General features: G+C 42.3%; 1 protein-coding gene across 2 annotated transcripts in view; it reads right to left on the bottom strand.

Moving 5' to 3' along the window:
- Positions 1 to 8,913: 8,913 nt before the first annotated feature.
- BRAP (BRCA1 associated protein) overlaps positions 8,914 to 19,670 on the bottom strand; it is a 91,412-nt gene continuing 80,655 nt past the window's right edge. For both annotated transcript variants that reach the window (XM_077462010.1, XM_077462009.1), the window contains exons 11-12: positions 14,515 to 14,618; positions 8,914 to 11,227 (exon numbers count right to left, since the gene is read on the bottom strand). In XM_077462010.1, the coding sequence (XP_077318136.1) occupies positions 10,879 to 11,227; positions 14,515 to 14,618 (453 nt within the window). In that variant the 3' untranslated portion in view covers positions 8,914 to 10,878. The remainder of the gene's footprint in view (positions 11,228 to 14,514; positions 14,619 to 19,670) is intronic.

The raw sequence follows: 19,670 nt of genomic DNA, 5'->3' as shown, positions 1-19,670 counted from the left end.
TTTACCCCCACTGATGCCAGGATATTTTCTACTCCCACTGGCCATGGTCCCGGCCCAATTAACTGGTCCTTTATTTAGAAAGTTTGGAGACCCCTGGTTTAAAGCTCCACCATGTGTACAGAAGTTGCAATCTTCAACCCCTAGTACAATTTGATAGGTGTGTATTGTTATGCTCTAAACTAGGGGTCTTCAAACTTTCTAAATAAAAAGGGTCACCTTTCTATCATTAAAACTTTAGGGGGGCCAGACTGTGGACAGTGGGAGTAAAAAAAATATCCTGGTGTCAGTTGCAGTAAACAATGCCCCATCTTTGGTATTAGGGGGAGAAATAGTGCCTCATCATTGGTATTAGTGGCCCATCACTGGTGTCTGTGGAAAGAATAGTGCCCCATCATTGGTGTCTGTGAGAGCAATAATGCCCCATCATTGATGTCTGTGGGAGCAATAATGGCCCATCATTGGTGTCAGTGTGAGGAATAGTGCCCCATCATTGGTGTCAGTGGGAGGAATAGTGCCCCATCATTGGTGTCAGTGGGAGGAATAGTGCCCCATTGTCGATGCCAGTGGCAGGAACTATGCCCTAATGTTTTTGACAGTGGGAGGAATATGCCCCAAGGGCCAGGAAAAAAAATCAAGCAAAGCCAGGGCCACAGTTTGCTGTAAATGGAAGGCAATGTGGGTGTATGTACAATGAATCATAAATGTCAAAACAAATGTATTTAAAAAATATGCTTAAACACTAAGGTGTTGAGTGTAAAGTCATAAATAACAGATTTTTCTTTATAGACTGATTTTAGAGTGTTTTGCTGCAACCCTCATTAGATCTATAAATGTCTTATGCCTCAAAGTTATTTACAAAAATGCATCATCTATAAAACATAAATGCACATTGAAGCTGGCAACCTTTCTCCTATCTTGTTAGTCAACCATTGCTGGCATATATTACCATTGTTTGTATAGGAAAATGGTGCTTATAAGCACTGTGCCTTTTGCCTAAAATGTATAAATAGATAAAAGCACTATTGATTGAGCAAACGTCTAAGAACGGGCAGACTGTGCCAGGCATGTGTCATCCCACTGCAATTTATAAATAACAATTCTGCTGTTTCCAGCACAATCCTTGCTTTGCTTGAAGAAACTGAACATGCAGTACAGCTGAGAGAACAAATGCAGGTATTTTATATATGAAACAGTCTGACTCAGGCACAGCTACTAATCTGGTTTAAGATACAAGTACATTTTCAATAGCTTCAGAACAGGTCCTGGAGAAACAGTTCTTTCGTGTGTTTAGAATACCATTAAAAATGACTACTATGACCTTTACAAAAATCAAATGCAGCCCTGCAGGGAACACAGTATTCTCTCTCTAAACAGTATCCCTATGAACCTTCTGAAGCCTCTGGTTGTCCTAATGCTCAGCGGTGTACAATTTATAAGTGTCTAAAGGAGGAACACAATATGTTGTCTGTCAAAACCAGTTACACTCTGTCATTTTCCCAGCCAGTTACTCTCAGTAAAAGAAGAAGCTGGTTGACAATAAAAGTGGAATTAAACCCAAACCAGGGGTAAATGGCTTGTCTCATCCTGGTAACTGCTACATCTGAAAGGATAGCTTGTTCTTTTCAAAATCAACAGACTTATTGGCAGGATTACCAGATGAAAATAGAAGAAAGAAAGCCAAAAATAAAAAAATTAAATAAAAACGTATTGCAACTGGTAAGCTGCAATCTAATAAATGTTTGCTTTGGGTTTAATAGCACTTTAAGAGCAATACGGGTAGTTATGTCTTCAATTATCATACCTTCCATTCTGTCAATAAGCGATATTTTAAAGGCTCATTCACACACGTCCTGTTTTCTGCACTGGATAAATGTCACTGCAAGGACACATAGAAAACAATTGTTTTCTATGTGGTAGGGATGAGCCAAACACCCCCCGCTTCAGTTTGCAGCAGAACAGGCTAACAGACCAAAAATTTGCGCAAATCCCATTAAAGTCTTTGGGACTCAAACGTGAAAAATCAAAAGTGCTAATTTTAAAGGCTAATATGCAAGTTATTGTCATAAAAAGTGTTTGGGGACATAAATCAATGCAAAAAAAAAGTTTCAAAAACAGACTTTTGTTTTTCGGGAGCAGTGATTTCAATAATGCCTGTAAAGTGGCGCATTTTTCCCATGTTTAGAACAGTCCCTGCACAAACTGACATTTCTAAAGGAATAAAAGTAATTTAAAGCTGCTTGCGGCAGTAATGTAATGCTGTCCCCCACCCAGCCCATTACTAGGCCCTTTGGGTCTGGTGTGGATATTAAGGTGAACTCCGCACCCAAATAATAAAAAAAAAAAGCGTGGGACCCCCAGGCCCTATATACGCTGAACAACAGCAGTATAGAGGTGGTCCCTGGGTTACAAATAATATAGGGTTCTTAAGTTGAATATGTTTTGGGTTGTTGTAGAAACAAGAATTGGCGATAAAGCATCAGTGGAGACATCTTTTTCCCATATTAACTCTTACAGGAGAGAATTTCCCTTCCTAGGGGTAGATTTCCTTTCACTTCCTGTTGTCTCTCTCCATTTGTAAGTAGGAGTAGTTTGTAAGTCGGATGTTTGAAAATAGGGGACCGCCTGTATATGTATATACTATACGGCCTGCCCTATACACACTGTGTAAAATTGGGCCTTAGGTGTTGTGGTTCCCCGAACACTGTGAGCCCATCCAGTTACTCTTGGTGGGTGCTGGAATGGGCCCTGCTGTGAAATATTATATCAAGAATTGTAATTACGCATCCCTGTTAAACAGGGGCAGAAAAATTGGGCCTTAGCCAGTAGTGATTGTGCCCTGAACCGAAAATATTCCTAGAAGCTATCATAATTAAGATTGAGGAGGAATAGGATAGTCACTCAGCATATGCAGTCTTCAAGAGATCCCACATCCATAGAAAAATCAATCGGTTACATCAGCATCAGGTTCAGACCGATTCATTTTTATGAATGTGAGCTGATCAACAGAGTCTGTGGACAGGCACACTCTATGATTGGTTACAAAGCCTCCAGCAGCACTGAATGTGCATTCAGAAAGAAAGCTGGATGCAGGAAATGCCAGTAGCTCAATTGCATATTGAGCATGCTCTGGCCAGTGGTCCATCCTCAAGACCCAGTAGCTCAGTGGATGCTCTGTTGGAAAGGTCTCCAAGTGATCTTTCCCCTATGTAATTCAGACGCTAGCGATGGTTGCTGGAACCGATCAGACCTGGGTGCTGAAGACTGAAGAATTGTCTGAAGGCAGCGGTCAGTCAGCCACCTTCTCCACCACTCTTTCTGTGATTGCACAAAGCCTCAGCAACACGTTGTCCAGCACCAGGAAATTGTAACCTCCCAGGCTCTGGAAACGCATTGCACAAACCTTTCTGCAAGGCCTTCAAAGATGTTTTATCCTCTGCTCCCTCTGTGAAGGCTGGATAAGTTCTGCAACCTTACCCTTGTAACGTGGCTCAAGAAGGGTTGCCAGCCAGTAATGATCCCTCTCCTTGATACCACAAATCCTAGGGTCCTTTCGCAGGCTTTGCAGGATCAGGGAGGCCATGCAGGGTAGGTTTGCAAAGGCATTCGATCCTGAGTCACATGATCCTCAACCAGTCAAGTACAACTCCATGGGTTTCTGGGGACTGAAAACGATCCTTTGAAGACTGCTGCTGATGCTGAGTGTTATCCTCCACCTCCATGCTGACACAATCCTCCTCCTCTCCTATTTCCTGAGTGATCAGTGGGCCTACAGAAATACTAGTATCTGGATAACGGGGGCCTTGAGAGGTAAGGAAGTTCTCCTCTTCCTCCCGCTGTTCTGCCTCAAGTGCCCTGTCCATTATTCCACAAAGCATGTGCTCCAACAAGAAGACAAGAGGGACAGTATCACTGATGCATGCATTGTCACTGCTCACCATCCTTGTTGGCTAATCATTTGGTGACAGGACAGTGTATGCATCCTTTATCAGTAGCCAGTGGCATGGCAAAAAAAAAACAAGCTCCCCTGACCCCGTCCTGGTGCCATACTTGCACAGATACTTCTTGATGGCCCTCTGCTGCAAGTGCAGCTGCTGCAGCATTGCCAATGTTGAGTTCCACCTGGTGAGCATGTCACAAATGAGACGGTTCTAGGGCAGGTTGCATTCTCTTTGAATGTCAGCCAGCCGATCACTGGCACTATACGACTCGGAAATGACCACAGACTTTCCTGGCCTGCCTCAGGAGATCCTCTAAGCCAGGGTACCTGCTCAAGAACCGCAGCACCACCAAATTCAGGATGTGAGGCAAACAGGGAACATGGGTCTGTTGGAGGGCGGAGGGGAGGTTGGTGCCATTGTCGCATACAACCATTCCTGGCTGAAGCTGGCATGGCGTCAACCACCTCTGAGCCTGCCCCTGCAGAGATGACAGAATCTCTGCCCCAGTGTGGCGCCTGTCCCCTAAGCAGACCAACTCAAGCACCGCATGGTATCTTTTTGCCTGAATGCTTGCGTAGCCCCCTGAACGCCTACAGAGCACCACTGGTTCAGAGGACAAATCTGCAGAGGAAGAGGCCATAGAGGAAGAAGAGGAGGGGGTGGAGGAGAGAGCTGTGGCAGAATCACTAATACTAGCATTTTGGAGGCGTGGTGGCGGAACAAGCTCCAACAATACTGAACCCTGTCCTGCATCCTTTCCAGCTGCCAGCAGAGTTACCCTGTGCGCCGTGAAAGAAAGGCAACGTCCTTGTCCATGCCTGCTGGACCATGAGTCAGCAGTAATATTCACCCTACTGCTGACCGCCCTGTCCAATGAGGCCAAGACATTGCCTTCCACATGCTGGTAGAGAGCCAGAATGGCCTTCCGTGAAAAGAAACGGTGTTTGGGAACCTGCCACTGAGGTACCTCACATTCCACAAATTCATGAAAGGGGGTAGAATCTAGCAGCTGAAAAGGCAGCAGTTGTAGTGCTAGAAATTTGGCCAAGCTAGCATTCGCTGGGACTGAATTTATTTCAATGGTTTAGCAACTGGGGTAGGAAAATTTGCCTGCTAAAATCTGATGTTGATGTACCACTAGCAGATTGGCTGCAAGTACGTGGGACACCTATTTCTATACCTTCATTTCTCTCAATGCAGGTTTCTGAGAGGACTGGAGGTATAGTGGGGTTGGAGATCCCAGCTGATGAGGAGCAAGGAGAGGTCAGCCTTGTTCTTTGATGTGGGTCTTTTAAGTGATGTTGCCAATGGACTGCATGGGAGGTCATATGTCTGGTCAAACATGTGGTGCCCAGGCGGCTGCTGTTTTGGCCATGCTCGATACGCTTCAGACATATGTTGCAAACAGCAATGGTGTGATCTGCTGCAGACGTGTCAAAAAAGGCCCACACCAAAGAACTATTCAAAATATGTGGGGAGTCAGCACTGCCCTGCCCCTGCTTAGCGCTGCGGTGTGATGCAATAGGGTGGCTGCCCTTAAGCTGCCCCCTGGAGGGCATCCTGTCTCGTTGTAGATGTGCCTTCTCTTCTCTATTCGATCAAGCACCAAGTAGAGTCAGTGACCTCATCATCCCCTTCCTCCTCATCACTGGAGCAAACTTGGCAGTATGCTGCCGCTCAGGGAACATGACTGCCAGTTTCTTAACCTTCTTGGGCACCGCTTCTCTCTAGGCTCACGTTACTGCCTTTTTCAACCTGGGTACCATCATTGGAGACTTCAAATCACTGAGCATCCTCCTGCAGCATGTACCCGACACCGTGGTCAAATAGTTTGGGGGACTCTTCCGTGCATAATGGGGGGCTAGGGAAGGAGTGACTGTTGACATGGAGCCGGTGGAATAGGCCGCTTTTACGGCTGCATTGGCAAACTACTCTGAGCCTGGGTGACAGAGAATGAGGAGGGCTTTGTTATCCCTTCCACCAACTCTTCTGCATGTTATGGCTCAATAACATGGCCAGCTGCAGAAAAAAAGGACAAGCGTGCCCCACGGCCATGTGCTGAGGATGCACTGTGTCCACGAGCAGCACTGTCGACTGTAGACACAGAGTGTGTTATTTACGAAAGGCAAATACACTTTGCACTACAAGTGCAAAGTGCACTTGAAATTGCACTGCAAGTGCACTTTGAAGTGCAGTCGCAGTAAATCTGAGGGGTAGATCTGAAATGAGGGGAAGCGCTGCTGATTTTATCATCCAATCATGTGCAAGCTAAAATGCTGTTTTTAAATTTTCCTTGCATGTCCCCCTTGGATCCACAGGGACTGCACTTCTAAGTGCACTTTCAGTGCAATTTCAAGTGCACATTGCACTTGTAGTTTGCACTTGTAATGCAAAATTAATTTGCCTTTCGTAAATAACCCCCAGAGCCTGCTTGCTCTCTTTTAGTGGCCTGTGAGCCTCTGCCTCTCCTTGGTGGCCTTCCAGACATGCTGCAAATTTTGTTTAGCAAAACCACACTACACTGTATTGTGTACACCACCAGAAAAGTAGTAGCAACTGCACTAGGGGTGCATGGTACTGTGTACACCAACAGAAGTGTAATAACTATGGGTGCACGTTATGTATTGTGTACACCATCAGGAAAGTAGCAGCAATTGCACTAGGGATGCACGATACCGAGTACACCAACAGAAGTGTAATAACTATGGGTGCACATTATGTATTGTGTACACCACCTGGAAAGCAGTAGCAACTGCACTAGGGGTGCACGGTACTGTGTACACCAACAGAAGTGTAATAAGGATGAAAGATTTGACTCCCACGCTTATGGTACAAATTAAAATGTAAATTAAAATCTCATGTCCACCTACGGATGTTACTATACATCCTTTAACATCACTTTCACCTCTAGTCAAAGATGCCATTAGCAGAACACCATCATGTTACCACATTTTATTACATTGAATATCAAGGCATTTTTGTATGGATGCGTTTTATAAATGTACAGAAATTTTTTGCAATTTTTAACAATTTTAGCAACTTTTTGCAAATTGCAACTTCAAGTGACTCGCTGCAATTTTTTCCATTTTTATCGCCTTTTCACCGTAATGATACCCTCTCTTCCTTCTAGCACTTCTCATGTGCACCTACGGATGTTACTATACATTCTTTAACATCACTGTCACCTCTAGTCAAAGATGCCACTAGCAGAACACCATTATGCAACCATATTTTATTATATGTTTTTAACCATTGAATATCAAGGCATTTTTGTATGCATGTGTTTTCTAAATGCACCTTACATACATTTTCAGCAATTTTTAGCAACGGTTTGCAAATTGCGACTTCATGCGACTTGCTGCGATTTGTGCCTTTTTTTTGCCTTTTTGGTTCGCTTTTTCACCGCAATGAAACCCTCTCTTCCTTCTAGCACTTCTCTTGTCCACATTCAGATGTCATTATACATCCTTTAACATAATTTTTTTACCTCTCAAAGATGCCATTAGTAGAATACCATTATGCAACTATATATTGTAACTTAATTTATATTGTGTATCATCATATTTATTGTTGGATCGTTGTTAAACTTCCTTCCGCAAAAAAGTTTTATCCCCATCGTAACTAAACAGACCCTTTATTAGCAATTTGGCCCTTCTTTGTACTCGCTCCATTTCAAGTAAATCCTTCCTGAGTAAACGGTGTTTAATCTGCTTCAGTTTATGAACAGCCGCCTCTGCTTCTTGTTCATCTTCAGTGCTGAGGCTGCTGAGAAGGGGACTGGGTAATCTCTGTCTGCAGTCCCAAAAGGGAGATGTCAGGCGTCTGTTTAGACCCCTGACATCTCAATAAAGCCCACCAACAGGGCCGATTAAAAAAAAATAAAAAAAATATTGCAATAAATATCAAAAAAAAAAAATTGGGGAAAAAAAATAAATAAAAAAAAAACTATGGCCACCTTGCCCTACTTTCAATCAGAGAAAAAAAACAAAACAAAAGTAATTTGCCCCATATACCCCTGATTGTACAAAAAAAAAAAAAAATTACTGACAGCGTCCACTATCCCCCTCAATCATTGCTGCCCGCCTCCCTATCCTATCCTGCTGCCCCAGGCCCGTGTGCTTTCTTGCCCCCCGCCCCCGGGTTTCGCCCTCCTACTGGCTGCTGCTGGGGACCTGTCAGGATGGAGAGCGTGGAAGAGACTGGTAAATGACACATTGTCTTAATAGTCAGTGGTTGGTACCGATCACTGACTTTTTCTTCATTCATAGCTGAGGCATAGTACACTGTTCACAATGCTTCAGTTTATGAATGAACTGGAAGATCTGTACAGAGGTATTCTTGTTCATTCACACTTTTCAGCTGGGGCTGCAGAGAAAGGGACTGATGAATCTGTCCTCAGTCCCTTTCTCGGTCTCAAAAGTGAGAAATCATGGGACTGTTTACATGTTAAAAAAAAAAAAAAAAAATACTAAAAACCAGTGGCGGAACTACCAGGGTCGCAAAGTTTTCACTTATGACTGGGCCCTGGCTTTCTACCACCATGGGGGGGGGGGGGTGTGACCCGCTGGGGGACCTTAATAGAGGGTCCCACAATGGAAGTAAAGGGCCCCGGTCGGGGGCCCATTCATGGTTTCTTTCCCCTGGGCCCTGAAGGTTCTAGTTACACCTCTATATGTAATAAATATGTTCCATGTAAAAGCATGGTCCAACCAACATTCAGCTACTTCAGGCCACAAGTGAGGCCAAAATCATTTCAGTGGAGAATGGAAGTTTTTAAAGAACATAGCAGACAGGTGCTGCCAGGACTCCTTAACACTAGTGATCAAGCTTGAAAAGACTGAATAGAATTATAACTATTGGCATCCATGTGCATTTTAAATGTGTATGTAGCAATTTGTCATCTTTTTACAGTCAGGCCTTTTGTAAGCAGTGGTGCAAATGTATACAGACATGGAATCAGCAACCAAACTCAATATTGGTTTATAAATTAGGAACTGGTTTATTCTTTGCATCAGGAAAAAAACATCAATAGCAAATTTAAATATAAGAAACTAAAGATAAAACCCAAAGAGTATACATGCAGACAGTCTGTACAAGTGACAGAAAAAGTCAATAGGCAACTTAAAATGTTCTTTTACAAATAAATACAATTAGACAGGAAGGCAGCACCTCTAGGAGTTATTCAGATTGCACTAGGGTACTTATATATTGTACAACACATTTCAATTTTACCATTACAAATGCAATATTATAGGCCTAATGTCAGAGAAGCAACAGAGGACCCTTGTAACTAAAAGGGACAATTGTGGGAGGACACTTCTCCAAGCCATCTGAAGCTGAATTTATTCCAGATTTTTACCTTGTTGGATTGTAACATGCCAGCTATTGTTTGCTGTCAATACAGTCACATGATGCAAAACTACTGACTGTATTGAGTGAGAATTGTGTTACAACAAGAACATTATGCGTGCCAAAGAATAACGTCCAACAGCATAGGATTACTGCACAACTATTTGAGCCAAATTCCACAGAAAAGTCCAAATTAAAAACGTATGCCTCAAGACTGTTCGTAATATATAATGGACCTAGGGCATGGAAAATAGGTTTAGGCAGCATCTTGCTTTTTCTAGTCTTGGAAAAAACAAAACAAAAACAATTAGCCATTACACACAATGCAGTTCTATACAAAGTAGAACCCTCACAATCAGAGATTTTCCCTCTGTTGTGGTGACAGTTTGTTGAATTATAACTCCCAATGTACAAGACTAGCAGCAAAAACAAAAACACATAATATACCTATACTGTATATTAATCCTGAGCTGCAACAATAGCTAGCCTTGAAAGTTACAACATACAAAGCTGAGGGTATGTTTCTAGTTGTTTAAATGGTGCGTCCAAAAAACAGATAGAAATAACTTTTAATTTTGCATAATAATGACCCGAGGATTGCATTTTGTCAGGTCTTCTGCCTTAAATCCAAAAAACGGTTTTCTCTGATTTGCAAATTCTGCTTTTGGCAACATGTACATTATGAGATGGAGCGTTGTATATGGATACAGTATCCATACTACTCTTGCCATTCGCAGCACTGATGTATTTGAATTGCTACTTTAGTAAACTGTATGGTTCAAGTTTAATTTTCAATTCAGACCAAATTCTGTCTGAAAATGTCTTGAGCCAACGTATTTACAGTTACTCATTTTATAACTCCTCTCTCCCCTATTTAATAAGGCAACATGCAGTGTGCAAAGTGCAGTAATGCATAGCAACCAATCAGAAATCATATTTTACTGTTCAAACTGTTGCGAACCAATAAATACTTAGATCTGTCTGTCTGCTATTAGTTTCTGCGTATTGATTTCACCATTAAGTAAAACAATTTGTTTTCCATGAAATACCATTCATATCTTACAAACTGTAAAATTTTAATTTTGTACTGAAAATATAATTAGCAGATTTTTAACATTGCTGTTCTCTGTGTTTATTTAAGCTATAAGATATCACACTTATTTCAGCATCTCCATTCTTTAACATATACGTTACATTATGTCTTTATGGCATTGTTTATACCATATTAACATCACCCTCTTTCAGAAGGGAAGAGATTACAGTGAAACAGAAGTTCAATAAGCACGACTTTAAAATAAGTCATGGAAATTGGAAGATTGAAGCGTTTTTCTTTTATAACAGAGTACATAAGGCAGGAGGCTTAACAGCTTATTTAAAATAGAAAGCATTACAGTTGATATCTTTCATCATTTTGTACCAGAAACTATATTAGAAATGTGCTATAAATAAAGGATTCTGGGTTTCTCATATGCCAGCAATCAAGCTGGTGAGATTTTTTTTGGGTGACATTCCTTTATCCCATTCCAAATGGAAAACAAAGACGACCCAAAGATATATCTGTGAAAATATAGAATCAAAATAATGCCCATTGCTATTTGCCTCTTTTTCCACGCCCCTTTCGTGATTTTCCTGATGTCTGAGGTGAACTAGATGATGCCACAGCTATGTTGATCTGACCATCTTGAATCTCCTGCCGAGCATCTTCTGGCATTTGGTTGATTTTTCTCTGAGCTTCCAAGTAGAACATGACATCTCGTAGTTGTTCCTGCATTTCCACTATCTGAAGATCTTTCTGCTCACCAACTTCTTTCCGCATATTCTCCTCCTCTCTCAGTTTGGTTTGGAGCAATGCCTGGTTGGCTCTGAGGCACTTGTTCATTTCCTGTTCTTCCTTCAGCTCATTGGATAGCTTAGACAACTTTGTGTTTAGCTGGGTACACCTTAGAATCAAAAGAGAACAAACAATTATCAACAGGTTCTGTTGCATAAAAACTTGCCATAGTTTGTATCAAGAAAGATTAATTAATTAAATAAATTAATATTCATGGACATTCAAGCGGTAGTAAACCCTGTTTTTTTTCTGGAACCTGCAAGGTAAAGCCATACTGTGCTAGTATGCATTGCATGCTAGCATATTGTGTGAAACTTACCTTAGAATGAAACCATCCCATATGTCACCGCTGACAAGGCTTCCATCTTCCTTATGGGTTTGCGTACTCTGGCTCTGTGACTAGCTGGAGCTACATGCGTGCCAGAGCCGGCTCAGGTCTCTGAAGGAATGGCCTGGGTGGTATGTACAGTACAGCATGTACAGTCAATTTCTTGTAAGTGATGCACATTTAGGAGATATTTACAGTACCTACCTATAGGTAAGCCTTATTATAGGCTTACCTATAGGTGCAAATTATGCATGGTAGTTTACTTCCACTCTAAACAGGTCAAAGTTATGTATTTGTAGTGCTTGTCAGCAGTTTCAGATGTTATACATTGTATGGGCTTGGGCACATGCAAAACTGAAGCTTATGGCATTAAAAGGAGGCCAGCCAAAGCTTATTTGGCTAGGCTTCTCCTATGGATCACAGGAGTGCAATTTGTTTTGCACTCCTGTGACCCGTTTTCAGCAGAGAGCAGACTGCTGATGTCACACCCGTCTCAGCCTCTCAGCAAGCCGCTGAGAGCCTGAGACTGCCGTTCCCCGCCCCTCCACAGTTCAGCGCTCCAGTAAGCAAGAAGGAGCAGAGCTACTGACTGACAGTCAGCAGCTCTCTGCTCAGGGAGCTGTGAGAACCGAGCCATCGGCAGTGTTCGATCACTAGTGCTGAGGCGTAGGGGGACAGATGTTGCATCCACGAGTTAAGTATGAATCTGAAAAAACAAAAATAAAAAAAACATACATACTTCACTTTAAAAACATGTTAGTAAGAAGCTCAGAAAGTAGATCGCAATTCTTGGTAGACCTTTTTGGTGTGCCTGAATGTGACAGTACTATGTACCAACCAGCTTCCTGGCACTGGCTTAGTTGCCAAGTGTCCCCAATTCTGGGCTCTGTCCCACAGTGTCCTTGTGCAGTGGGCCGCAGAACTAGTACACAGAAGGACAAAAGTAGCAGGCACTAGAGGACCATCTGTACTCCAGCACCTAGAATTTTGCACTGAAATGTTACTGTCAGATGGAGTAGGCTCTGTCAGACAGTAAAACCACAGTCCTGGCCCCAAGTCATCTTAGAGAGACTCGGTGACACTGGAGAGAGTGCTCAGGTAAGATTACACTGAGCACTAATGCAGAGGGGGTACATATCACTGCCACTCATCAACAATGGAGGGAATTAAATTTCAGTGCCATGGACCACCAATACAGGGATTTAAATGTCACTTCTACTACCAATGGAGGAGGTTAAATATCACTGCCACAGACCACCAATTCTGACAGGAGTTAAAGATTTGAGGCAGCCTACATCCACAGAAGAAAGCTGTGATTGGCCACAGCTTTCACATGGTACAGGACCGCTCTGATTGGTCCTGCATCATGTAATAAATGGGATCAATCCTGTTCTGGAAGTGTTGATCCCCGATCTCAACATCAAGTCCGTCTCAGTTTACCGAAAAAGACATGCCTATAGACTTGTATGGGAACCCATTTAAAATTAAGGAAAGCCAGAAAATCTAGGCGAAAACGAGTCATCAGATCTTTATCGTTACAAATCATCTGCACATCACTGATAGCCATACTAAATGCTACATTAAAATCTTGTCTTGCCTTGTCTTTAAATGCATGGGGAAGCCTGAAAGTCAAATTTCCACTTCTACAGTTTGGTAAGAAATCAAACTACACAAAGCCCCCCCCCCCCCCCCTAAAAAAAAAAACAAAAAAAAAAAAAAACTGTACCATAATATTTAATGCCACAGTTTCTATCTATGCCATGGGTTCTAGCAGCATACATTTCCTTCCATTTTGTTAGACAATGCATACTCATTGTTTGGGGCAAACAAGAAGCAAAATAAATACAAACCTGTATTTTGTTTGTGGATGTGCAACAGTGAAACTGGGCCCTTATACAGTATGTCCTCCTAGAAGGGGAGGAAAATGAGCCAGCCCTTTCAGAAGTCAAATTCTGAACATCGGTATACCCTGCATTTTGGGGTCCCAGGATGTACAGTACTTGTGTCCAGACTGTGGACATTAAACTATACTTCTTAAGTGCATATTCTTAACATGGCATTAAACCCACAATCAAAAATATAATATATTACAGCTTAGCAATCATTAGATGTGATGGCTGTATTTGTTTTATTTTTTAGCGCCCCCCCCTCCCCAGTTTTCACCTAGTGATCTGGCGAGTAACATACCTCCTGTATTAGGTGTCCCTACTCTAGATGAAGGAGCACAGGGGCAAAGCAAACAGCAGCAATGTCATTCTGGGGGGAATGGAGTTAGATGTACTAGCAGATTTACATACAGTAACAAAATTGAAGCCAAGCGTTGGCCCATACTGCAGTAACAAGCATTTTTTTCCATATGGGATAAAGGTTTTACATGACAAAAAGCCGATCATTGTAAGCACCCTCATCAGCAGTAAACCATTTGTCTTAAAACTCTTAACGGATACATTTGCAGGAGAGTTTCTTCTGTTGAAAAACAGACTTACTGGCCATATCATCAATAATGAAATTTACCCAAGCTTTACCGCTGTATCTGAAGTCCTGGAGCTGGAGACTGGTTCTTTTAACTCCCAAAATGATCAGTACTGATCAGGTGAAAGCTGGCAACTCGGAGTGCTCTTGCAAAGAAAATTCTTTATTAGCATGCTATGAGGAAGGCTGCATAGCCGAAACGCGTTAGTCTCTAATGTATTGTGTTTTCATACATGCAGCCAATAAAGGATTTTCTTTGCAAGTGCACTCCGAGTTTCAGATGGCCAGATCACCAGATCAAAAGATGACAAAGAAAGCCCACCGATTGACTTGTTTGCAACCCTGGCAGGTTTTTCACGATCAATCTGTGCCGCGGGCTATAGCTGGCAGCACTGATCAGTGTATTCTGATGGCAGGGAAGCCTCCCTGCTGTCAGAAAACAAGATCTCAGCAGGAAGTATTCCCCCCGAGTGAGTGGATGGGGGAAATTGAGTAATTTTATTTCGTTCAACCCGCTAGAAAGGAAAAAAAAAAAAAAAAAAAAAGAAGAAGATTAATGTATGGGCTACCTAAAAACGTTAAAGGTTTTGACTCACTTTCTTTCCACGGTTTGTTTCTCCTTGAGAAGATCATTTAGTCTGTGCTCCAGGCTGTCACACTTATCTATTGTCTCCTTGAACTTCGCTTTCATGTTGTTAATCTGAGAAAACAAAAACCAAGTCATAAACCACAAATCTTATCCCTGTGATGAGTGTCATCAGGAAGGCATTTTGACAGGAACTGTGGTCCCGTCATTCAGGCTAAGCTTTAAAGCTACAAACTAGGTAACCTGTATCATTTACATAACAATTTTATGAATAGCAAAGTACAATATTATATTTAAAGCTTCTGTATTCACATTATATAAATGCTTTTTTTTATAAGGTTGTGGATTTTCTTTCTGCTGCTTTTGATTGAGCTACACGTGGTGAATCCTTATGAAATTGAGCATATAACACGAATTTATCTTTTGTGAGCAAATGTAGCCTAAGGCCGCGTACACTGTCCGTCCAACTAAGTCCGTCAGACAATCCGACAGACAGTCCGTCCTACTTTTGAATGAACGGACTTGACCACACACGATGAACAGACAGTCCGCTGAAAGCTTGCGCGATGACGTGTACAGCGCGTACGACGGGACTAGAAATACGACGTCCAATACACTGCAATGCAACCTTCAGCCGTGTAAATCCTTTCTGAGCATGCGCCATACTTAGTCCGTCCAACTTGCCTACTCACGAGCGGACTGTCCGCTTAAACCAAAGTTGGACGGACAATATTACGGAAATTCCGAAAGACTTAGTCCGCCAGACTGTCCGCTGAAAAAGTCCGCTGAAGCCCACACACGAGCGGATTGTCCGCTGAAACACGTTTCAGCGGACCAAGTCCGTCAGACAGTCCGCCCGTGTGTACACGGCCTAAGGTGTGTTTAGCCTTGAACATCTTGTTGGTCCCTAGAGGGGTTCATTTTGTTACTGTGCTACTTTTTCACGTGCATTTGTTTATTATTTTTCTGAAAGTTCTAGACAGTTCTTGACAATAAAAACCACAGAAGAGCCTTCTTAAAACAAAAAGGTACCTGCATTTCTCACTTCCAGAAAAAAGAAAAAAGGTTTAAAGTTTATTTCTTCTTCAAGAACAGCGATAAGAACTATGCAAATCATTATTTTATGCCCTAGGGCCAACTATATACATCTCCTGGTTTACAGCAGATATACAAACCCAATTCCAATACATGTTGCTGCCATCAAGTACAATATCTTATTTGTTTTCTTAAAATGGTACATTTTCTTCGTTTAAACATTTGATATGTTTTCCATTGTGAACAAAATATGGGTTTTTGAAATTTGAAAATCATTGCATTCTGTTTTTATGTAGATTTTACAAAGTGCCCCAACCTTTTTGGAATTGGGGGTTGTAAGTAGCTTAACCACTTAAGCCCCGGACCAATTGTCAGCCTAAGGACCAGAGGTCTTTTTACAATTTTGCACGGCACTGCTTTAACTGGTAATTGCGCGGTCATGCAATGTTGTACCCAAACGAAATTTGCGTCCTTTTTCTCCCACAAATAGAGCTTTCTTTTGCTGGTATTTGATTGCCTCTGCGATTTTTATTTTTTACGATATAAAATGGAAAAAGACCGAAAATTTTGAAAAAAAAAATATATTATTTTCTACTTTGTGTTATAAGAAAAATCGAATAAACTCAATTTTAGTCATACATTTTAGGACAAAATGTAATCAGCCAAATGTCTTTAGTAAAAAAAAAACACGTCAATAAGCGTATATTTATTGGTTTGCGCAAAAGTTATAGCATCTACAAACTAGAGTATATTTTCTGGAATTTACACAGCTTTTAATTTATGACTGCTTATCTCATTTCTTGAGATACTAAAATGGCAGGGCAGTACAACCCCCCCCCCCCCCAAATGACCCCATTTTGGAAAGTAGACACCCCAAGAAAATTGCTGAGTGGCATGTTTAGCTCATTGAATATTTTTTTTTGTCCCAAGTGATTGAATGACAAAAAAAAAAAAAAAAAAGTTTACAAAAAGTTGTCAAATGATAGATTGCTCACACATACCATGGTTATATGTGGAATTGCACCCCAAAATACATTTTGCTGCTTCTCCCGAGTACGGGGATACCACATGTGTGGGACTTTTTGGGAGTCTAGCCACGTACAGCACCCTGAAAACCAATCACTGCCTTCAGGATTTCTAAGGGTGCAAATTTTTGATTTCGCTCCTCACTACCTATCAGTTTTGAAGGCCATAAAATGCCAAAATAGCAGAACGCTCCCCCAAATGACCCCATTTTGGAAAGTAGACACCCCAAGCTATTTGCTGAGAGGCATGTTGAGTCCATGGAATATTTTATATTTTGCCACGGGAATATTACAAACTTTTTTTTTTTTTTTTGCACAAAGTTGTCACTAAATGATATATTCCTCACATATGCTATGGGCATATGTGAAATTACACCCCAAAATACATTCTGCTGCTTCTCCTGAGTACGGGGATGTGGGGACTTTTTGGCAGCCTAGCCGCTTACGGGACCCCGAAAGCCAATCACCGCCTTCAAGATTTCTAAGGGCATTCATTTTTTATTTCACTGAGCCTGAATCTGACAGATGAGGGACTTCCTCTTCACTATCTGTCATGCTCAGAAACGTGTAGGCCTCTTCACTAGTGTACCTTCGCTTTGCCATTTTGGGCTCTAAATTTAGTGGTACACTAGTGAGATTCACAGGTAAAAAAGCACCTAGGCTGTCAGCGACTGTATATAACGCTACCAAAAAAAGCTGTTAGCGATCGCAGGGATCAGGCCTGACTCTGCGAACACTGCAGTTATGTGTTTAGTGTTTTGTAAGTGACAGTGATCGATCGATACTGCACTTGGGTGGGCTGGGCGGAGGGGAAAAACGCAAGTTCTTGCAGGTATCTGGACTGATCCTACTAACCATGCGTTTTTTTGGACCCCTAAACTGCTGGGGACGCTAGTATAGATCTGATCAGATCAGATATTGATCTGTTCAGATACTATACCACTAAGGTAGGTGTATGCTTTGTGCGTGGGTGTTAGCGGTACTGGCACTAACCTAGCGCTGCCTGGGGCGATGCAGACCCTATCTGAACCTAAAACCAAATTGATATCACCCGCCGGGCGATCAGGGGGTTAAACCTTTTTTGGGTAATAAATGGCAGGTGCCCTGATGCTATAAAAAGCAAACTAACTAACCAGCGTCACCCGTAACACTTATACGGTGATCACTGGTGAAAGGGTTAACTAGGGGCAATCAGGGGGTTAAAACCTTTATTGGGTAGTATATGGGGGTACCTCACGCTACATAAAAACCTGATGGGGAACCTAAATAACTGAATAACTGGCTAACCAGCGTCACCAGTGACACTTATACGGTGATCACTGGTGAAAGGGTTAACTCTAGGGGCAATCAGGGGGTTAAAACCTTTACTCGGTTGTATATGGGGGTACCCAATGCTATAAAAACCTGGCGGTGAAACTAAATAACTAGCTACCTAGCGGCACCAGTGACACTAATGCAGCGATCAGAAAAACAATCGCTTAGTTACACTGGCAAAAGGGGGCGAAAGGGTTACCTGGGGGGCAAATCAAGGGGTTAAACCTTTATTAGGGGGGGTAGGGGGCTACCCTGGACCTAACACTAACTACCCTGACACCTTTTACAGTCACAACTGACACTAAATGCAGTGATCAGTAAATAAATGATCGCTGCAATCAGTGACACTGTGACGGGGGGGGGGGGCAGGGGGTGAACGTGTGCCTATGTGTACCCTACACAGGCAGGCAGGGGAAGCTTCTCATTCGCCAGGAGCGATCGCGAGGGGATGGCCAGAAACCAACGGCCATCCCCTCATCCCGAATCGCTCCTTAAGCAAAACGGACCACCGCAGCCAGCGGGAGGGGGTCTGATTGGACCCCCCACCCGCTGGAAGGCAGGTACGTGCTTGTGCCTGTCCATGCCATTGTGCCGACGTATAATTACATGCAGCGGTCTTTCACTGGTTAAAGGAAAGCTTCACCTTCAGAACATGTTACACCTGTATTTAGGGTGGAACATGTAACATATTCCAGCTCCTGCTGCCTCTTGCCTGATCCTCCTTCCCTCGTGACAGTGGGCGGGGATTGATTCTTCTCCATGCAGTCACTTCTTGAAAAGAAGTCATGTCATTCATTTACAGTTTCCTGTAAATGGTCAGACTACAAATACTGTCTTCCACAGTGACAGACGGACTTGTAGTTTCAACGGGCTGCAAGGGCACAGATGAGAGCTCTTGTAGACCATTGACATGTTCACCTTGCATAAAGGTGAACTTATCCTTTAACACTAAAGAGCATTTATTCCAAACTGCAACATTGTTAGCCATCAGCAGGGTCATGTATGGACACCATAGCTTCTATAGGAGTATGACTTGGGGGAGCAACACCGCCACAGTAAAGCTAGGGGTTATGGTGAGATGGTCTATAAATCAGAAATGATAAAATAAGGATTGGGAATTAAAAGTGGTAGTAGCCTTTACTTTATTTATTTTTTTACCTACAGGTAAGCATAACCAGACAAGTTATGGTAAAGTAGCTTGTAAAACCAGCAATTATAAAATAGGGCTTGAAGTCTGGGAGAATATAATTAGATTATAGCAAGGTGGGCTTTTAAACTGTTCTACAATAGGGTTTGGGAAAAGAGTTTATGGCTGAGTGTGAACTAGTGATTCTGGATGCACAGCTGACCCAGGAGCCAGAAAAAAAAAAATGGTTTAAATGGTTCTGCCAACTATCTTTTTTTTTTTAATTTGTGATGGAAGAAAGACGCACATAACATATGATATACTGGTAAAAAGCCTCTACAATCTTCACAATGGTTTAGCAGATTTTTTGTTCTTCTTAGCTCATCTCACTATAACCTGGTTAGGTCTGGTTATACTAAATTTAGTGAAATTCTTGCCCTTTTTCAAATACCATTTGCTTTATGAAAACAGCACAAATAAGGCACTTGAATCAATTAATCTGACAAAGCAGTACCGTATATACTCGAGTATAGGCCGACCCGAATATAAGCCGAGGCCCCCAATTTACCCCCAAAAAAACTGGCAAACTTATTGACTCGTGTATAAGCCGAGGGTGAGACATGCCTGTCCATCCCTGTGTGTGTGTCCGTCCATCCCTGTGTGTCC

The sequence above is a fragment of the Lithobates pipiens genome, unplaced genomic scaffold, assembly GCF_037356315.1.
Source record: "Lithobates pipiens isolate NorthernLeopardFrog02 unplaced genomic scaffold, aLitPip1_a1.2 Scaffold_3, whole genome shotgun sequence".
NCBI lineage: Eukaryota > Metazoa > Chordata > Amphibia > Anura > Ranidae > Lithobates > Lithobates pipiens.
This window is presented reverse-complemented; position numbering and strand designations above follow the sequence as displayed.